We start from the raw sequence: 19,683 nt of genomic DNA on the forward strand, positions 1-19,683 counted from the left end.
TCAGCCGCCCTCACGAGGAAACCTCCGATGTGTGCCTCCGCGCTGGTTTGCAGTCCTGGAGCTGGAAAACCTAAAAAAAATTTTGTTTTGCGTTTTTTACTAGCTTTAATTTGTTATAAACAATAAAATGGTTCCTTATCTGGGAACGTCTGAAGTTCCTTTAAGAAGGGTTGCAAAATATTCTTCATATTTCGCGGCGGAGCAGAAGGCTGCAGTCCTGGCTTTTGCAGCAGCGCACCGATATCGAACTGTGCCGCTCCTTTGTGGAATGCCCGTAAGAACCTACAAGGATAATAAATGATGATGATGATGATGATAAGAATTTTGTGCAGAGAGGAGAGGGCGCCTTAGGCATCCGTTCAGCCCCACCGCAGAAAAGGGCGACTCTTCTCTGTGTGAAGAGAACTTGGACGTTAAAACGTACTTGACTCCTTGGTCCAACAGATTGCGTGCGCACAATACAGTAGACAAAGTTTTGATTGCTAAGGCTTCGCGCGTCTCGGACGTTAGAAATACGCTGAACGACGGTGCCGTTCTCTTCCAGTTGTCCATGCACTCGAAGAATCTGTTTTCAAGCGAAAATATCGAGGGGTCCATCGACTCCGCCTTGGCCCCTCTGAGGCAGTATTCCTTCTTTCACTGGGCTCGCCGCCCGTAGCAGATAAAAATCTTGTATCGCCATGTATAAGTCTTACAATTATCCTAAAAAAATAATTGCAGGCAAAAACAAAAAGCATACTTTTTTATTTTGCTGTGGTGGTGCGGGCGTCGCCGGGTGTTTTCAAGTCTGTTTTGAATTGCACTGTTTGTCGATCGGATAAATCTCGAACACAGAACATCGCTGGCACCGCTCTGTTTTTTCCTTGTTTTTTTTTTTTTTGTTTTTTCCGAATTCACATTTTCCTTATCGTCATCTTCTGTAAAATTCTGAGAGCATAGGAGAGTGCCCCCGCTATCACTTGGGCGCCATTGGGAGTTCTTTTCACATTTAAAAGAAAAGAACGAAAAAAAAAAAAAACATTGAAACATGTCTTGAATGCCTTTTTTTTCTTCTAATACAATATGACGCTATTATTCTTATTTTTCCAAATGACTGAGATGAAAAAAAAGTCGACACTTACCCGCTCTTGAGATTCTTTTAATCCATTCTGCGGATACTTGGTGATGGAAATTTGTGAAATAGAAATCATTCGCCCTTTTTGTTGTGCGAGGTACACAGCGGCACGCAACAGTGCACCATTTACCCGCAGTTCGAGTCGACACTTAAATTTTCGTATCGTAACACACAGATTCCAGCGGCGTAGCCACTCCGCTTCGGTGTTTCCCAAGGCGTCCCGGACTAGATCCGGGAGGGAAGGTAGGGGGGCTCCGAGCGCCACCACGAGCGTTCGTGAGGAATGCGCGTACTACTGAGCCGGGGCTGAGCCTCCGTTCAGTAGACAGGTCTCCCCCTTATTTAAGTTGGTCCTGGTTTTGTTTGTGTGAGCCAGGGTTCTCTAGTTTTGTTTTCGTTTTGTTTTAAAACTTTTTTCTTTTTTTTTTTAGGAAGAGATAGGGGATTAGGAGCGGGGGGGGGGGGGGGGGGGAAAGGGGGGAAAGGGGGGAGGTAGAAAGTACTGCCGCTGGAGGTCACACGCTTTGTCGCGTTTCACCGACGTCCTCAAGGTTAAAATTATCGGCTTAGTTTGGTCCAGAGGTCTGCGGAGCGGTTGTTGCTTCCCGCCTGGTGTCGGCGCGAAGTTTGAAGTTTGGGGAAAGTGATTCCGTCTGTGTCTGAGTTGGCTCGTTGATCGTGTTTACGAACTGCGGAGGGAGGAGTCGAAGGGGTGGGTGAGAGAGTAGAGTGTTTGACATAGGGATGGTGGTTTGTTGTCCTTATAAGCGAGGCTGGGGGAATAAATGTTTAGCTGAGTTTAAAGGGATACTGAATCGAAACTTAAAATATACAGGAAACACCTAGAGATAAGTCAAATGGAATCAGATGAACCTGTAGTTGATAATCGCATAGTCATATTTCAAGCGGATGGCTGTATTTTTCGTTCTAAATGCCTGGATTTCGGCGAGCGCTTCAAAGTCAGCCGTCGAAGAGCGCGATGCATCTCGGGAGATTCGGCGCGGTCTTGACGTCATCATGCCTCGGAGGGCCAAGCGTACTGTAGTTAAGAGTCTTGCCACTCTGTGGCATCAGCGTGTTACAATCTCGCATAGTCGAAGTACCCGAGGGCTGTCGGGCTGTAGCATATTGCGGAGCCGCCGGAGCGGCTTCGAGTGTATGGTCGCCGACCAACGCGACGAAAGCGGTGGGTAGATGACATTAATAAGGACGAAGATGCCGCCACGCCGCTACATCACCAGGTCATGATGGCCGAAAAGCGATTCTGCCTAGAGTCCTATTTGTACGACCCGTCTGTCTAGTCTTCGTCGTCCGCAACAGGTAACAGAGCTTATTCACAAAACGATCTTACAGCAAAACCGAAGAACAGTTCCGTATTCACGAAGCGAAATTATCGCAAGTTTTCCGCACGCTACGATGAAATCTTACGCCTATACGACAGCTACAAAGCTTTACGCACTTTTTATGATCAAATTTACATCGCCGGCAACATACGACCAACGTGGATTTCTATGTGCTCTCTGTGCGCGTCCCAGCGAGAGAAAACAAGAAAAAAAAAAAAGTAATTGAAACTGAACGCCGCGGCGGAGACAAAGGCTAGAACCACGGATACCTGAAAAAGCTACAACGACAAGGACCCACCGACCAAGCGACGACCGAAGAGGCGAGGCTTAGCAAAACACTTCGACGATCCGGGGCAAGACCATTTGCACACTATCGGCTGACTTGATGAATGGAATACGCTCACGCGGCCTTTGTGGACCCTGCTCGTATGTATAGTTTGAACCCTGACCTCTAATTGGGGTCAGAAGGCCAGCCTTTCCCCTCGTCGTACCATAGCTGGTTTTCAGATGCAGCGGTGACGAACGATCTCGTCGAGAAGGGACACTCTCCTGAGTCTCCTCGATTCAATCTCCTTTTTGGGTGTGTGTGTGTTATAGAGCTCAATTAAACGCCGTGTGGATTGCCTTCGCAACTTGGGTACGTACATTTTTTTTAGATGTCCATTTTATTTCGACATGATACGCTAACACATGTCGAGTTAGAGCAGTTTTTGGGAGCGACTCAATGCCGGCGCAATCTTTCTTTGCCGAGCGTCTCGTCAGCATCGAGTTGCGATTGTCTAGACTAGGGCCCAGCGGTTCATAAGATCGGTTGTAAAAGACCGTTCCCGAAGCGTTTACTGAGAATGCAATGCTAGTGAGGTTCTGCTTCCAGTGCGAACAGGTATTTACGTGGATCTTGCTGACACTCTTTTACTTCAAATGTATCTTCCTGGACGTTAAGCTCTCTCCCGCATTCCCGAAAGGCGCCACGGGGATTTGTTTACATGCGCGTCGCTTTGCAGAGCCGTACGGGCCGTCTCCTTTTAGCGACAATGGTAGTTGTGTTGACAATTCTTAGCGATCGAGTTTGTTGTCAGTTGCGGTTGACGAAGGCGGCTATCTCGTGACCAGGGAAAGTGGGCATGCGGGCCCGTTTAAACACATTTCGTAACGTGAAGGTACATCGCACGTACACAATCTCCAAACCACCCCAAAGAAGCGTTGCCGGAAGCACCCGGTACTAAAACGAACCGTGACCAACTCCGCTGTTGCTTTCTTCACCAAAGCGCCTCGGTACTACGTTCAGGCCACTGTGGTTCAGGCCTAAGTAATGCCTATGAGTAACCGTACTTCCCGTTGTGGCGCTGCTCTTACGGGCATGTTGTCGTCACGACATTCCATCGAATCTTCACAGACATCCACGAGGTGGTTTTTGGTTATTGTTTTATTCAGTTTAAAATTATTTTTCTCGCGTTATCCTACGGAATATTGGTATTGGTGAAGTCCTATTTTAACTCTCTTTATGTTCAAGCAAAGAGTTTGGCTCTAGAATTTGGTTTCCGTACCCCTTTAAGACCTGTGTCTGTGTTGTCCCCTTTTTTCTTCTCCTTTTGTCCCACGTCTCGGGTTTTACAATGTTGACCATATGGATATTCTTCGTAACATGCATGGGTACGTCTTTTTTTATAGCGTGTTACTTTTAAGCGCGAAACACATGTACGACGAAACCTTCCGATCCGACGTGCGGACTGCCGGAATGACCTTGGGGGGCGAGGGTTTTCGTAGCATCGGAGAGCTTTGAAAACCCTCGCCTCTGACCGTCGTATTGCCTGGTCGGACGTCGGATCGAACGGTTTCGCCGTACATGTGTTTCGCGCTTTATTCCGACATGACGCTACGCAAACAGTTAAAGCAGTTCTTGGGAGCTACTCAATACTGCTCCAATCTTCCTCTGCCGAGCGTTATGTCAGCATCGAGTCGCGATTGTCTTGTGGCCCTGCGGTTCACATCATCATCATCATTTATCTCCCTTGAGTGCACATGGGGCGGGATAGACCATTCCATTTAGCGCTCTCTGGGCGGCACCATTTTGTTCGTCCGCAGCGCCCTCTCCACACATCCGGGAAGTTCAGCGGGTTCGGCGGGGTACAAAAAGAGAGAGGGCACGCGCCCGGCTCCGCTAGCAGACGACAAACCGGGAGGTTGCCGTTCTCCATCTTTGGGCTGTACCGGCGGGCTCTACCGAACATCGAACTCTCGCTCGTGGTTGCCGTTGTGAAGTAGTTCGCGTTCTTAGAATAGTTGTGGCGACTCCAAAATCAGCCTATAGCTCTCTGTTGTTCTATTTTACTAAATGATCAACTAGCATATCTCTTTTCCGTTACTTAAATAGCGGTTGAGTCAGCCGGCAGTACTACCCTCAACTACTGCGTGTATTGCGGCAGGAGAGCACGTTTTCTTTATTATTTCAGACTTCCACTCATGGTCGCTAAAGGCCTACACAAGTACGAACTTTGTATAGTTAAAAAGGTACAGCAACCGGATGTACTTTTCGCCAAAGAGACCGGCCAATCTGACACAGTTTTCCCTATCTTTTTTTTTAAATGCACACAGGTAACTGCGCAACAGGACCCTGTGAGTCTTTTTATCTAGCATAATATTACACGACAACTGGCATACCAAAATCTGCGCATCTGCGCTTGAAATTTCCAAAATGACGCGATTTAAAACAGAGTTTGCACGCCAGCCGGACGATAGCTACAGCCCACTCGGCGGAGCGGACGACATAGGGGTGAGAGGGGGAGTGCATTTTTTTCTCTTTTACCCTCTCTGCTATGACCCTAATGGAACCGTCTATATGAGGCGGTATAAAAAGAAGGGCAGGGGGGGGGGGGGGGGGGGGGCCGGCCGGAGGTCGTTTTTACAACATGCTGTGTCGTATAAAGGTTCCTCTGCCCCGCATCGTCGAAGCAGACCAGAAAGCGTGATACTACTTTGTTTGCAAAAACACTTGCCAGAAAGCGCGTTTCCGTCGTTCCAGACGCTCGCGCCGTTCCTCACGGCGATGCACAAAGAGTACAAGTTCGTGCCTCTCCAGTACTTCGCTTTCCCTGAGCGCGAACCTCCTGCAGCGTGCATTTTGCACCATCGAATTCGATTTTCTCAGCAAGAACAAACTCCAATGACCACCAGCATAGAGTGTGATGACGTCACGCGCATACCATGTTAAACAGTTCAGCTCTGGGGGGAAACGCGATGCTCGCAACACTATAGCAATAGATGATCAAATTGTAAAGTTGTGGAATATTTTGAGCAGTCTCCCAATGATTTACGGCAACCAAGAGAAATGGTAGAGCGCATGACTGATAAAGCACAGAGCTGTAAAGCGAGGGCCCAAAATAAGTACACGCAAAAACCAATATAACATTAGCCTCCCTAGGCTGTATTTCGCGAAGTTTTGAGCTTATGCAAGTTGATAAAATGTTATTCATATTCGTATTTTAAAAATCTTCGTCTGTCCTCCATTGCATGCATATTTATGCGTTATTTTAGCAGTAAGGCGTTCTGTAAGGGATTATTCAGAAAAATACCATTTATTATCTCCCTCTTTATGCACATTTCCTGTATTTTCCTTCCGATCTATCATGTGAGCACAAAGTCTTTTTCGGCATACCCTGCCACCCGATGTTTCACACTGCCAATCAGCGTACGAAAAAGCACGTTTACGCCGACGCAACAGCTGTCGTAGTTTTGAGTATCGTCCTCCCGTGTCTGTCTCAAAAGCGGTTCTGAGAACTTCATAAAGTAACATTTATTGATGATAGTGAAAATATATTTAATTACTGACTGAAAAGTTGGCAACATGAATAAAGGGCCGATCACCCTAAAGCAATTCACCCCCAAATTATCCTGAAGGATGCTCTGTAAATCTTTTCCGGAGTTTTATCACCGACAGGCACGTAGTAGTGATTTGGAAGTCTTACTCAATTTTTTTTTCTTCTTGAAGCTAGTTTAAAGCACTATGTGTTCCTGACTCATATAACTTCTCAAACACATTGAAGTCTGTTAATGCCTCTTTTATGTGTCTGTGGGCTGGACAAAAACAAAGTATAAAGGGGCGCGCGGCGGAACTATGACGATTGCGCACGCAAACCGCCAGAAAGTGTCCAATTAAGCAGCTGCCATGTCGAGTAGAGCATAAAACACTACTTCGTCTTACTTAACAAAAAAAAAAAAAAAAAACACTTGGACGACGTTTAAGTTTTGTTTCTAAGTACACTGTACATTAAGAGTGGAACGCGATAGCGTTATCGGACCCCGTTCGCATCGTCTTCTCATTCGCCGTGCAAGCGTGCCTTGCGTGGCTCGGAGCACGTGGAATGAAAACTCGCGCTGCAGAACCCAGGAATCCTAGGTTTAATCCCCCCCCCCCCCCCCCCCCCCCCCCGCCCCCTGCCCCTTTTCGATCTGGATGAGCATCGTACCGGCTTGTGGTCGTGGATCACTACTGCGTGGTGCACAGGGGCGGATGCAGGATTTTCCTGAAGGGGGGGGGGTCAGATGTTGGTCAGCGTACCACATGTTTAAGCACCCCCTCCCCTCTCCTTTGTTTTACGCCCTAAATTTTAAACATGCAGAAATCAAGAGGGGGGGGGGGGGGGGGTCAGGACATCCGGACCCCCCCCCCCCCCCCCCCCTCCCCTCCTCTAAATCCGCCCCTGGTGGTGCAGGTTAAAGACCCCAGGCTAGCAATCGTACTGCACAGGCTAAATTTCTCATCTACAGCTGGGAGACAAGCTGCCCGTTCAGGCAGACTAAGTTCTAGGCTAAATAAACATACACATACCCCAGCCTTCTTTTTTAAATGTACCTTTATGCGAACGTGTGAGTGGGTATAACTTTCTTTAAATAAATCTAAAACAAAAACCTCTTCCACAAGATTCGATCGACACTGTAATTTAACACGAATGTATGACTATACTCCGTTTGATCTTACGTCCGGACGCAGCGGACGCTACGAGCTATCCCAGCCTATCCCGCCCTGTGGACGTAGCCCGTGTGCCCCCTCTCCAAGGTCACGTGACGCTCACACGGCCGCCGATTGGCTCCCATGGCTCGTAGCATCCGCTGCGCCCGGACGTAAGGTGAAACGGGGCATAGGTATACGTGGTGAACTTATATTGTAAGAATATAGAAGTAAAAACATACTTTAATTAAAAGTAAAAAAGAAAAAGTGGGCCATTGAGCTGTTTTATTAAAGAAACCAGGGAAGACGAGCAAATCAGGAACATTGACCTCACTCTCTATGTTGTTTTCATTAAATCAAACGTTCGAAATGCCCAAAGGTCCCCCCCCCCCCCCCCCCCCTCCCCCCGCCCCTTCATATTGACACAGAAATACTGCACGCTTCGTACGAAAATTGAATTTTTTTCATTGTAACTCGTGAATAAGGCACGGTTTCTTTGATATTTAAACGAAAATGCACCACCCAGCTTCGCCATTGTTTTAAAATTAGAGTGTTGGAGTATGCTAAACTAATTTTTGAGGTATATTTAAAGTCGTTTAGACTTATTTGGCTTTTGCTGTATTGGTCAGCGGTCTGCCACGGCGAGGTACGGAAACGCTCGATTTGAGATAGACACTTATCTCACCACACTGAGTCAGGAAAAAAAAAATCAAAGCTGTGTAACTTGCCCAGATAGAGAGGCGGGACTTAGGAAGCAGATTAAAAGCTATGAACCACTGTCACCATATCTAATCACCCCCACACTCTCTCTCTCTCTATATATATATATATACATATATGCACACATCTTTTTTCCCTTTTTTCCGGGGGGGGGGGGGGGGGGCGTGTTTTTTTACGCACTTTTTTATGCTTCAAATCGCGAGTTAACATTGTTAACATTATTTTTATTAGAGTATTCTCACTCACATGCTGTATACTTTCCGGACTGTAATCCTCACTTGGTTGATAGTCCGTAGGAGCAAATTTTAGGAAAAAAAAACCAACTTTTTGTAGATAGTCCACACCCGGTGCGTAGTCCGGATGTCGTGCATAGTCCGCACTTCGCGCCTGATTCAAACGTAAAAATTATGATGCGCAGCACACCTCGGCAAGTGATTGCTGTATTATCCCACAAAAAAAAACTTGTATCATACATAAGTCAACATTAATATGCTGTTATTCAGAAAATCCGTCACGTTTTGCCATACCGAACCATCTAGAAAAAACAAATTCTTTGTATAGTTATTTATACAAGGATATTTTCCGGATCATAGTCGGAGGACTATTGTCCGGAAAATGCGGTACTCAGTGGTTAGGTTTTGTCCGACTATTGACAAGCAGTACGGGAAAGTTAAACTTGATAGTTACGTTGTGAACACCTTCTATTATTGAAGGATCTTCATAGAGCCTTTGAACTAAAATAAACAAATAAAGTTGTAAATAAACGAACAAATAAGTTATAAATAAATAAACACATCAATAGGCACATACTGTAAATATATAAATGAAACGATACATAATACAATATACATAAATAAGTGGACAAATAAATAAATAAATTGTTCTGAATCTAGGCCATCACGCACACACGTCCTGTGGGAAGAATGAACCCGGAACGACAATGACTCTACCTGTACGGATTTATACTCTTATCTCTTATGCCCGTGTCCCACTAGAGCGACATACAGAAACAAAAGACAACGACAAGCCTCAAACCAGAGTCTTTTTCGATTTGAGAGGTTTCGTAGAATAAAGGAGGCTATGCTCAAACACGAGCATTATGCACGCGAGTGTATTTTTGGCAGGCTTGCAATCGCTCGTGCTTACTTCACGAGCACCGAACGACTAAACACCTGTCAAAGGTACCATCGCGAGCATGCTGCATGGGTTGGAGGCTTGTCGCTGTCTTTTGTCTCTTTCTGTCGCTCTAGTGGGACACGGGTATTATGGAGGACTGTTTAGTCCAGTTAACCCGACGACGGATTCGAAGATGTAGTTTTCAACTACAATATTAAAACTATTAACGAAACATTGAATCTAAAGTAAAGAGGCAAGCTACACGAGACTTTGTAAAAGTGCAAGTTGTCCCGAGCATGGCGTCCGAGAAGTTTGTGTTTGCCCGTTTCTTGTCAATGCCAGCACAGATTCCACGGCGAGCCAACGCCGTCAGAACTACTTGCGAAGGCGCGAGACTTCGTTTTTGCGTCTTCTTCGCATTACAAATCGTGATAAGCGGAACACCGGTGACTGCGACAAAACGAACCGCTTCGCCAAACCGAAACCGAAACCACTCTTCCACCGCACTGACGACTGGCGCCATCTCTCGTCGATGAATTTAAACGTTTTCGTCACATGCTCTTTTGCGATGCACCCTGGGAAATGTCATTGCCAGCAGAAGCCATTAGTCTGAAAACATCTCGCAGAATGTCCCGGTAGTATTGGTCGATCTTTTCGTGTAGAATCCCCGCGATTTCGTCTGTGCTCCATCGACGATCACTCCGAGCGTAGCCAAGATGTCCGGGATAGTGTCGGGACTGACCACAAAGGGCAGCAGCCGTCTGAAAAAGAAACACTTCAAGCCGAAGCACCAAAAGGCGAAACTCTTCCGAGCCAACGAGCCACTGCTGAGTGTTTTCATGTGGGGTGTCAACCACACCGTGAGTACACGCCGCCTTTGCCCTTCACCGCCTCGCTAGCAACTGCGCGAACTTGGGCCCGCTTCCTTCTTGGGTTGCTTCGAACGTCCGAAAGTTTTTTTCGTGCAAGCGTTGACCGTTCCCAACTTTTAGTTCGCCGTCCGACAACCTGCGCTTTAGGCCTAGAACGGAGAAGATTCGCCTGTCTGAATGAACTTATTTTTTTATTTTTTCCCCTCCTCTTGTATCCGTGTGCGCGCACGAACGGCTGTGACAATCGTAGACCTCGCTCTTCGTATTTGTCACTTAGAGTCGTCGTTTTGAGGCTGCGAAAAACGTGCGGAGATTTTGACGTCCCCACTCCGACTGAATACTGCGACCGGTTTTCGTGCCTGTCTCCGGCGACGACGGGTCGTTCGTATTAATCGGAGATGGAAATATGGGCTATCTACTGGTAACGGAAAACTGATAAATGCTTTTTTTTTTTTACGTGGTAACATAGAATGGCGAATGTTTTTATATACTGCGAACACCGGTACTTGACAGGAAAAAATCAAGAATAAAGAATATGATAACGTCCGAACGGAATTGCTGTCGCTTATCGCCCTCTAGTACTGGGAGGTGATTTAGTTATTTCGCCTCCAGCGCGAGCCTTACACCTTCGGTAATGATTCGCCGTCTCGTGATCTTTGAGGCTTCATACAAAACAAAAACACGGTGGAAGGTAACGAGTGTGTTCTAGAGGCAGAACGTTAACTGCTCCTAGCACACGACAGAACGGTCGTTCTGTCGCATTCTGCCAGTGACTCCAGAAACATCATGTTAATCGTAGTGTCGTGGTACCTTTCTCTAGAGGTCGCTTGTTCGCTTCAGTAATCTTTAGATTCGAGTTTGGTAACCGTGCCTTTTTTGCTATTTCATAAAGCACTGATCGTCCATAACCAAATCGTATCCAGGTGCGCAGGCAGAATCTTCTGAAAGGAAACTAACTACCTCCTGAAACGAAGTCCATGAATACGAAGAGATTAGAGTTTGAAGGGCTTGATCTTGTACAAAATATCTAATAAGCTTGAAGTCCTTATTCAATTGTACAAAACATCTGCTTACTCACTCGCTATGTCTCTGAGTGCACCCAGTTACACTGCCCTTTAGCTTAGTCTTTACTTTTGCTGATAACTTGTGCTTTCTAAGCAAAAAAAAAAACATAAAGGGGGGGAGGGATAATTGGAGCAATTCATCATCCTTAATGAAGCAAATCACACCCAGGTTTGTAAACACGAAAATTGTCACGGATTCTTCTGTCAAAAGTATCACGCAAGAGGCAGGTTAAAACCGGAATAACAATGCCCGTGAACCCACTCGGCGGGAACGACTTTCCGGCACATGGCAGGAAGAGCAGGCTGTGACCACCTGCTCCGAACAAACAAAGCGTTGTAAACCCGCGCGTCGACGTTTAGAGACGCCATTTGTCGGCATCGTCACAACTGTTCCTGTAGAGAGTCACCTGGAAGCATTTTTGGGGCAGAGGCCTTTCAATGCCTGGGCTTCTGTGATTTATTCACGCTATTTGTAGGCTTATTCACACATATGTGTTTTCGTGTGTGCATAGATTTGATCTTGCAACAGTTTTGATCGAGTTACATGCGGATCAGGGCAGTTCCAGGGCTGCCAATGGATGCCACTGTGTACCTTCGTCTTAAGCAAGCACGAGGCACTCAGGTCAGACTCGAACCCAGATGTGTGAACCGGCCTGAAGTTGCAACCTTTGTGCCTGCAGTGTGTGGCGATTCGTGTTGACCAAACAAAAAATTGTTGCGTGTATGTTTATACAGCTGTAAGTTACTCTGCCTCAGTAGGCGTCTGGTGTCTCAGCTGTAGATGTGCAATTTAGCCAGTGCGGTACAACCATTAGCCTGGGGTCTTTAACGTGCACCACGTAGTAGTGATACATGATTGCACGCCAGTATGATGCTCGTCCAGATCAAAACTGGCAGGGGCAGGGATTGTACCCAGGATCCTGGGCTCTGCAGCGCGAGCTTTCCCTCCAGATGTTCCGAGCTGGTGTGCACTAGGCCACTTGGTTACCGATTCCCCCCTTGACCAAATGGAGCACTTATATTTTCATATCCGGAGGACTTGCGGCATATGACAGTATGCATGGGGACGTGCAGGACAACTATGTGTTACGGCAGGTTCGTGTACTTGTGAACTCGCCGTAACATGTCAAACATGCTAAAAAGCTGATTAATGTTACAGCACACCACAAAAGAAACACTCACGAACACAGACACACTAAAACAAAAAGTACAGTCACTTGGTGCTAACTCACAACTCATGTTTGAGTGTCTTCTTCTATGAACATAGAACAACCTCATCTTTTTCTATGTTCTAAGAACGAGATGACAACATCGAATGCAGTTACAGAAATAAGTCCCAATAAAATTTAAAAAAAATATATTAAAAATAAAAAACGTAACAAAAAGTAAAGATTAATAAAGAATTCTCACTGCTGGAGCCTGAGAGACTTTTTGGTCAAATACTCAAGCTCAGATGGCCTGCTGACACACTTGTTTGTACTTCGATACTTGCTGCCTCAATAATCTCCCTGGTGAGCTGATCTTTCCAGCACATTGCAGTTGCTCAAAAGTGCCGAACACCCACAGTCCCAACAGTCTGTCCGGAGTTGGCGTCGATTATGTTGTTGGCATGCTCACGAAGGTGGTCATTCAGACACTGACCAGTTTGTCCTATGTACATTCCCCCACAAGAAAGTGGGAAGGAATTAATTACACCTTGTACACAGGGAACAAAGTCTGTTCTGTGCTTCTTGGTGCAACTTACGGTGTTATTTAAAGTCGAATTTACCTTTTCACACATGCTGTCAAGTTTTTTTGGGGCTGAAAAGAAATGGTGAAAAGCTCACGTGAAACAGCTGTGGGTACATTGACATTAGGGAGTCTACTTTTAATAAAGGGGTCGTCAACTGTACTTTCAGGAAACGTCGAGTTTGACATGGTGGCCGGGTCATTCACGATTTTCCAATTGAGCGGCACTCAAGTGGCATTCAGAAAGACTTTCACCACGGCATTTTGATGATTTCTCATCGATGGTTACGAGTAAATGAAAATATAAACATTTGTTGCACCTTGAGAATGAATTTGCACTCGTTTGCACTTTGCACACATTGAGCCTGTGAACACGTGCTGAAACTGTGCAGATGGCCAGCGTCAGTTTTACATGCCAAAAGTTATAATTCCTAGACATTTGTTGTTAAAGCATTTCCCAGCACAGGCTTTGATTCCAGTGTTGATGTGGGGATCTCCTGTGTCTATGGGAGCCATAAAGGTGTACTTCCTGCTTCTTCTGCTTGGTGGGTCAAATTAACATCCTCTACTTTAAAGGAAAATTGTGATTCGCTTACCCACCGCTGTTTATATGAGCATTGGCTACTTCGCTCACAGTTCACGCTTTCAGCCTAGTTGTTATCGTGCATATCATCATTCGCAAAAGTAGCATAATTGGAAAAAAATTAACTTTTTTTTATCATTAGTTGATTTTTGGTCACGTTTGCTAGGCTGCTGCCGCACGACGCTATCGATTGGCTGCCTGATTAACGGCCTCGTGTAATTTAACCGAAGTCTTTACTTTTTATTTATTTAATTGTGTTTTTGAAAGAAACCCGTTTGATGAAAATGGTATGCTGTTGTAAAAAAAAAATAACGGTTCAAGCTTTTTTTTTTTTTTTGGGGGGGGGGGGGGGATTTAGGGATTAGGAATTGAAGAGTACTATATAGTGCATACTTCAATCCTGAAGGAAGTGCTTAGGTGGGATCCGGAATCATGGCATAACTTCGCAGTTGGTGGGCAGGGTTCTCACTTGTCCTTGAGTATCCTTGTATATTAAGATGCAGATTTCAAGGCTTAAGACTGCGTAATTTATATGCTTATAGTTCAGATACGCAAATTGTTGAACCATACTGATCAAATTGAAATGAACGTTAAAATGTTGAACTCAAACCCTTCAGCCAAGTGCACTAAACTTTATGCCCTTATTTTTGCTTGTACTCTTCGACAGAATTATTTCAATTTCGAACTGCCTCAATCGTTTCGAAATTAATATTTTTTTTCTAATCCAATGAAAATTTATCTAACAAAACACCGCAATGAAAAAAAAATATATTTGGTGTGTTTGGAGTTACTGGAGAAGGTCACAAAATAACATTGCAAACGCATTCTCTTTTTTTAATGAACACCCTGGAAGTCTTGGGAAGGCCATGCTGTGAATATGTGCTCAACTACGAAGTGAGCATTTTGTATATTTTCTTGTTTTGCTGGTTATGATAAGCTAAAATCAGCTTCTCGTACAAGAAAACGGAAAAAGATACCGAAATGTCACGACACGCTCCTTCATAGTTCAGCACATTCAGAAAAATTAAATTGGGTCGCTGTGTGCTCTTCGCGACACAGGTAGCGCGAACAGGTCATCGCCGGTCTTTTTTATGTTTTTCTCTGAGCATCAGAATGACGTGTGGTAAAAAGTGCTCAGTCGGGATACTAACCTAAGTGGTAACTTGTGGTGCCTGCCAGTACCATTTCAAAGTAAACTGCGAAGACGCACCGAAGTTGTCTCGTTCACGCCATCGAGGTCGTTCAGTGTACGTACAGTTTCTTCGCATTCACGAGTATCCATTGTGGATGACGCGAAATATATACTCTGCTCAGTGTGAAGATCCGCCGGGTTGATCAGGCCCTCAATTAACTGTCACTTTGCTAATCCAAAATGCGTTGTAAAAAAAAAAAAAAAAATTCTAGACGCGTTCTTTTGCCATGTCTCATCTATCTTCGCCGACTTTTCGTTGACCGTGACCGGCTGTCGATTGATTCATCGTTTCTGGGCCATTTGCGGCACGACGGCGGTTCGATGGGGAACGGGGTATATCGTTTCCCGTGTTACCTAAACAAAAATGGGAAAGGTGATCGTTCTTGTGACGAACCAGTTCGTACCGGAAAGGTTTGCGGAAAGGAACAGGGAGAATTTAGAGAATCGAGAATTTCATCCATCTTCTAGCTTTCCCATTGATGGCAATTACACAAATTTAATTACAGTTTGAAGTATTGAATTTTATTGCGAGACACGCCAACAGTAAATCAATATTTGCTTCCAAGGTGACCCTACCCTTATAATTTACTGAATCGGGTCGCGACTGTGTTAAAGCGCGAAACACATGTACGACGAAACCGTCCGATCCGACGTCCGACCGCGCAATACGACGGTCGGAGGCGAGGGTTTTCAACGCTCTCCGATGCTACGAACACCCTCTCCCCCCAAGGTCCTACATGCCACCACTCAAGATGGAGCTATCAAATGTAGAGAGCTTACCTCCATAGACTACATTAAACTGCTCATATATACAGGGTGTCGGAAAAGAAAATTTATACGATCTTTTTTGCCGCAAAAATAAACTAGGCACCGCCGAACGCTCATTCTCCGCCCAAAGGTAGAGCTAGAGGTCACAACCAGATGCCAAAGTTTCAGCCCGGTCCAATAACTTAATTAAAAGTTATAAGTGATTTTCTGAAAATTTAAATGGGAAAATGGCGGCCGACGGAGTTTTCAAACACATGGGGCTCTATGGCACCAGAAACCGAAAACTATCAAAAATGGGCTTCATTTTCCCATTGAAGTTTTCAGAAAATCACATATAACTTTTGATTAAGTTATCAGATCGGGCTGAAACTTTGCCATCTGGTTGTGACCTCTAGCTCTAGCTTTGGGCGGAGAATGAGCGTTCGGCGATGTCTAGTTTATTTTTGCGGTAAAAAAGACCGTGTAAATTTTCTTTTGTGACACCCTGTACTTCGCTGTGGAAACTCAATCAAAACACCCCACCGTCTTCGTCCTCGTTCTCTCGAGGAGGCAAGGTGATGGCTTGGGAATAGCCAGCTGGATTCAACCGGACAAGCTCCAACCAGGTTAATTGCAGCCTACCATAGCCAAGTCTAGCCAAGTTTCCCCCATACCCACACCGTTGGCTACCCAGATAGCTGTGCTGCCAGAACTAGTCGGTATTTTTTTTTTCTAAGCCGCTAGACGGCGTCGTCGGCGCCGCAATTCTCAAGATGGCGGCGCCGTTAAAGAAAAGATATGTACGACGAAACCTTCCGATCCGACGTGCGGACTGCCGGAATGACCTTGGGGGGCGATGGTTTTCGTAGCATCGGAGAGCGTTGAAAACCCTGGCCTCCGACCGTCGTATTGCGTGGTCGGACGTCGGATCGGACGGTTTCGTCGTACATGTGTTTCGCGCTTTTGTTACGGAATGTTTGTTGTTTACGCGATCCTTTTTCGTAACATTTCTATACTCTGTTTCATACTTAGTGTGCAACGCTGTCGAAGCTACTGGTGCGAGCGTGGGGCTTGATCCCGTTGATCATTTGCACGAGTTCTCGCGCTAGCAAAACCATGCATGAAGTCACGCGCTTGCGCCAGTAGTTTAGACACCGTTGCACGCTAAGTATGAAACGGAGTATAGATGATTGCAAAAAGTTCATTGGATAGTACTCAATTTTCAATAACAATTGGTGAAAAAAAAAATTGAATGACTCCGAAACATATTTACTACTAGTAGCTAAAAGTAACACTACGTAAAATATAAGGACCAAAAAGACACGCGCACCAAATACAATCGCTACACTGTTGACAATTTTTTTGTAAATATTGCGCGGTATTTTATCTGTATTAGTTGCATAATTACTCATTTTCGGTGTTTTTTTTTTTATTTCTTTACAGTATTTGTGTTTATAGCATTTCTTTTTCTTCGAAATTAATTTTTGGGAACTAACCGAACGGCCTATTGGCGATGTGAGCGCTCGAAAACGTCGCTGTGATCCGCCTTCTACGATTGGCCGAATGCTGACTACGGCGTCAGCAAAGGACTTCTCTTCGATGGAAATAAGAGTAATTGAAGACCTCCAATTTTGTCTGTGCTGACAGTGTTGCTTTGAAAGCGCAGTCGTTTTAAGCTTTCACCATGCTAATTACAAACACCATCGAACTTGCTGTTCGCAAGGTAGTGACATCACGAAAGGGAACCGTAGGAGGGCGCCACCAAAACATCTCGCCGCTAATACATCATTATGGGGGGCGGTGTAGCCAAGTTACCGATTTTCGTGGGGCACAGTGATGAAACAATTAGAAACATTACCTCAAAAACATTAATAGTGATCGCCTTACTGTCTAACTTGTACCGTGTACTTTGATCCTTCCGTGCGACAAGCTGTGACGTTCGGCGGGTCACGCGCTGTCGTGCCGACGTCGCTTGCCGGTCCATTTCCTGCGCTCGTGGCCTGGGTGCTGCGGTTTGCTCATCGTAGCGGTCGTGCCCTTGTTGTGTGCGCGGCCCGTCATGGACGCCTCAGCGACTTTCTCACGAACGTCCCCTCTCGCTAATCGTGTTTGTTACGGCTGTCTGCCGGTTGCGACGGCGCGTCCGCACTGCCAGCCGGCTGCTGCAGGCGGGTCTCTGCTCGCCACTAATTGCTCCGAGTGTTGTGAGGTAGCGTTTTGGGCGGCACGAGCCAAATGGCCTATCTGCTGCAGCAGACGCTCAACACAGTCAAGAGCAAACGGAACAAACGTACACGTGTGCGCGCTCGCACCGTACTCATTGCGCGCACTCACATTCATATTCAGACGCTTAATACACTCAAAGTGTGCGCGCTCGCACTCATTGCACATACTCGCTCATATTCACTCGTACTCATATGCACGCTTATACTAAAATTTTACTCATATTCACCCATGCATACTCATATGTACGCTCATACGCCTACTCGCGCATACGCACACTCACTTGCTCAAACTCACTCACTCACAAAAGTAGTCTTTTTTTTTTTTTTTTTGCTTTTTATTTTGCCGTTACGACGTTGAAATTCGTAGTTTTTCCGATAAATTCGAATCCGCCGCCATCTTATTTTGATGGTATGTCCCTGGAAATGGCAAAAAGTGAGATTGTACGGTTTGAATTGATCTAGAATTGACCGCTGGACGCAGCGTGCACACCCAGGGCGTGCGAGCAGGCTAGGTTTAATTTATATGTTTGTCACGATGGAAAGCTGCTCTTCCTCGAGGTTTAACGCGAAAGTGCTCTTTGGTGTTCCCGCGTCAGAAAGTACAACGATTGTCCTGGACATATTTTTATTATATTTACCTAAAATAAGTATCTGCGAAAGCGTGAACGCCGTTGCTAATTTTCTTCCGCGGAGATATGGTACTCAGCGCATGTCAATTTTACACCGAACCATGAATGTCTGTGAATTTAAGTCGATCGTTATTCACATTTCTCTTCACGTCTTTTATTTCTCGATGAAAAATATTTAAACTACATTCTACTTATTTTATGAAAGTTTTACGACATGTACATATCGTATAAAAATTGCATGAAATTTTTCTAAGCCAGAAAAGCTACGAAACACGTCGAATAATCGCGTTTTAAGACACATTCACAAATTATTTACCAAGGAACAACTTCATCTAAAATGGCGCAAAATATATCAAGCGGAGATTTTTAAATACTTTTTACGAATATATAAAGAAAAAGATGCGCTTAACCATTATTGTAGTTTGTTATTAATGCAGAAACGCAACTGATTTATCTAAACGTGACAATTTGCTCGTCATTATTAAACCAGAGTTCATCTTTTATTTCTTTTAAACTCTCCTTAATCGTCTGAAGTGTCTTGAAGTAACTTAGGATGGCAAAACATTGAGTAACATATGAGCCCTAAAAGAGAAAACGACAACCAACCTTCCCTCAAATTCAGCTAGCTTGTCCTTGTTAAAGGGGATTTTCCGCACGACGTCGGCTCCAACGAGACATTTTCTAGAACCGACGGTGCTGCTCTATCGTAGGTTGTTGGTGAGAGTCGTACTGTCCCTAGCTTAGCTTTATATTTGTGTTCCTTTGCGTTGCCGCCTAGACCCCTCCTGCACCTTCCTCATCTCCATCCCTGGGGCTTAGGCCTCTGGGTGGACGCCACTGCTGCCTGCAGTTGAGAACCTTAAATGCACAGTCCATTGGAGTAAAAGGCAAAGTCCGCACACGAGGAAGATCTGTCGCCGCGAAAGCAAGGCCAGGAAAGTAGTATCTTGAAAGTCGGTATCGGTTCAACATTGTGGGACGGCAAACTAACCAGCTCATAATTTCTAAGTATCGATACGTGCTGAACAATGGAATACAGATAGAAGTTGATAACTACAGGGGATATGTTGTTGGGTTTTTCCATGGCAGTTCATACAATGATAGTCTGGGACATATTTTTTTTTAATATTTCTGTAATATACAGTTCTTTTTTTAAGCTTTACAGATATGTTAAAAAAAAAAAAAAAGTGAAAGTTACACTTACGCGGTTTGTGCAGGTGAGCTATACGGCCAGGGGGCATAGCGTAGGGGTTAATCGTAACGGTCAGTCGGCTAATCAATTAACTTTTAATGAATGAAAATAGACATATGGTTCTAATTATAAACTTGCTGAGCGTCATCGTTTTCATTGCTTCGGCCATGCGCATTTTGGAAGAAAAATTTATGCTGTCAATGCTGATGC

The 19,683-nt window shown here is 45.2% G+C and overlaps 1 protein-coding gene across 4 annotated transcripts in view; it reads left to right on the forward strand.

Annotated features, from left to right (window-relative positions):
- The first annotated feature begins 9,825 nt into the window (after positions 1-9,825).
- The window catches only part of LOC8033610 (phosphatidylinositol 5-phosphate 4-kinase type-2 alpha), an 80,492-nt gene continuing 70,634 nt past the window's right edge, over positions 9,826-19,683 (forward strand). For 2 of the 4 annotated variants that reach the window (XM_029977564.4, XM_029977565.4), the window contains exon 1: positions 9,839-10,101. In XM_029977564.4, the coding sequence (XP_029833424.2) occupies positions 9,958-10,101 (144 nt within the window). In that variant the 5' untranslated portion in view covers positions 9,839-9,957. Of the gene's footprint in view, positions 10,102-19,683 lie in introns of all 4 variants that reach the window. The other 2 variants (XM_029977567.4, XM_029977566.4) reach the window with 2 other exon arrangements.

Source organism: Ixodes scapularis, unplaced genomic scaffold (genome assembly GCF_016920785.2).
Source record: "Ixodes scapularis isolate PalLabHiFi unplaced genomic scaffold, ASM1692078v2 PGA_scaffold5__190_contigs__length_132052651, whole genome shotgun sequence".
Classification (NCBI taxonomy): domain Eukaryota; kingdom Metazoa; phylum Arthropoda; class Arachnida; order Ixodida; family Ixodidae; genus Ixodes; species Ixodes scapularis.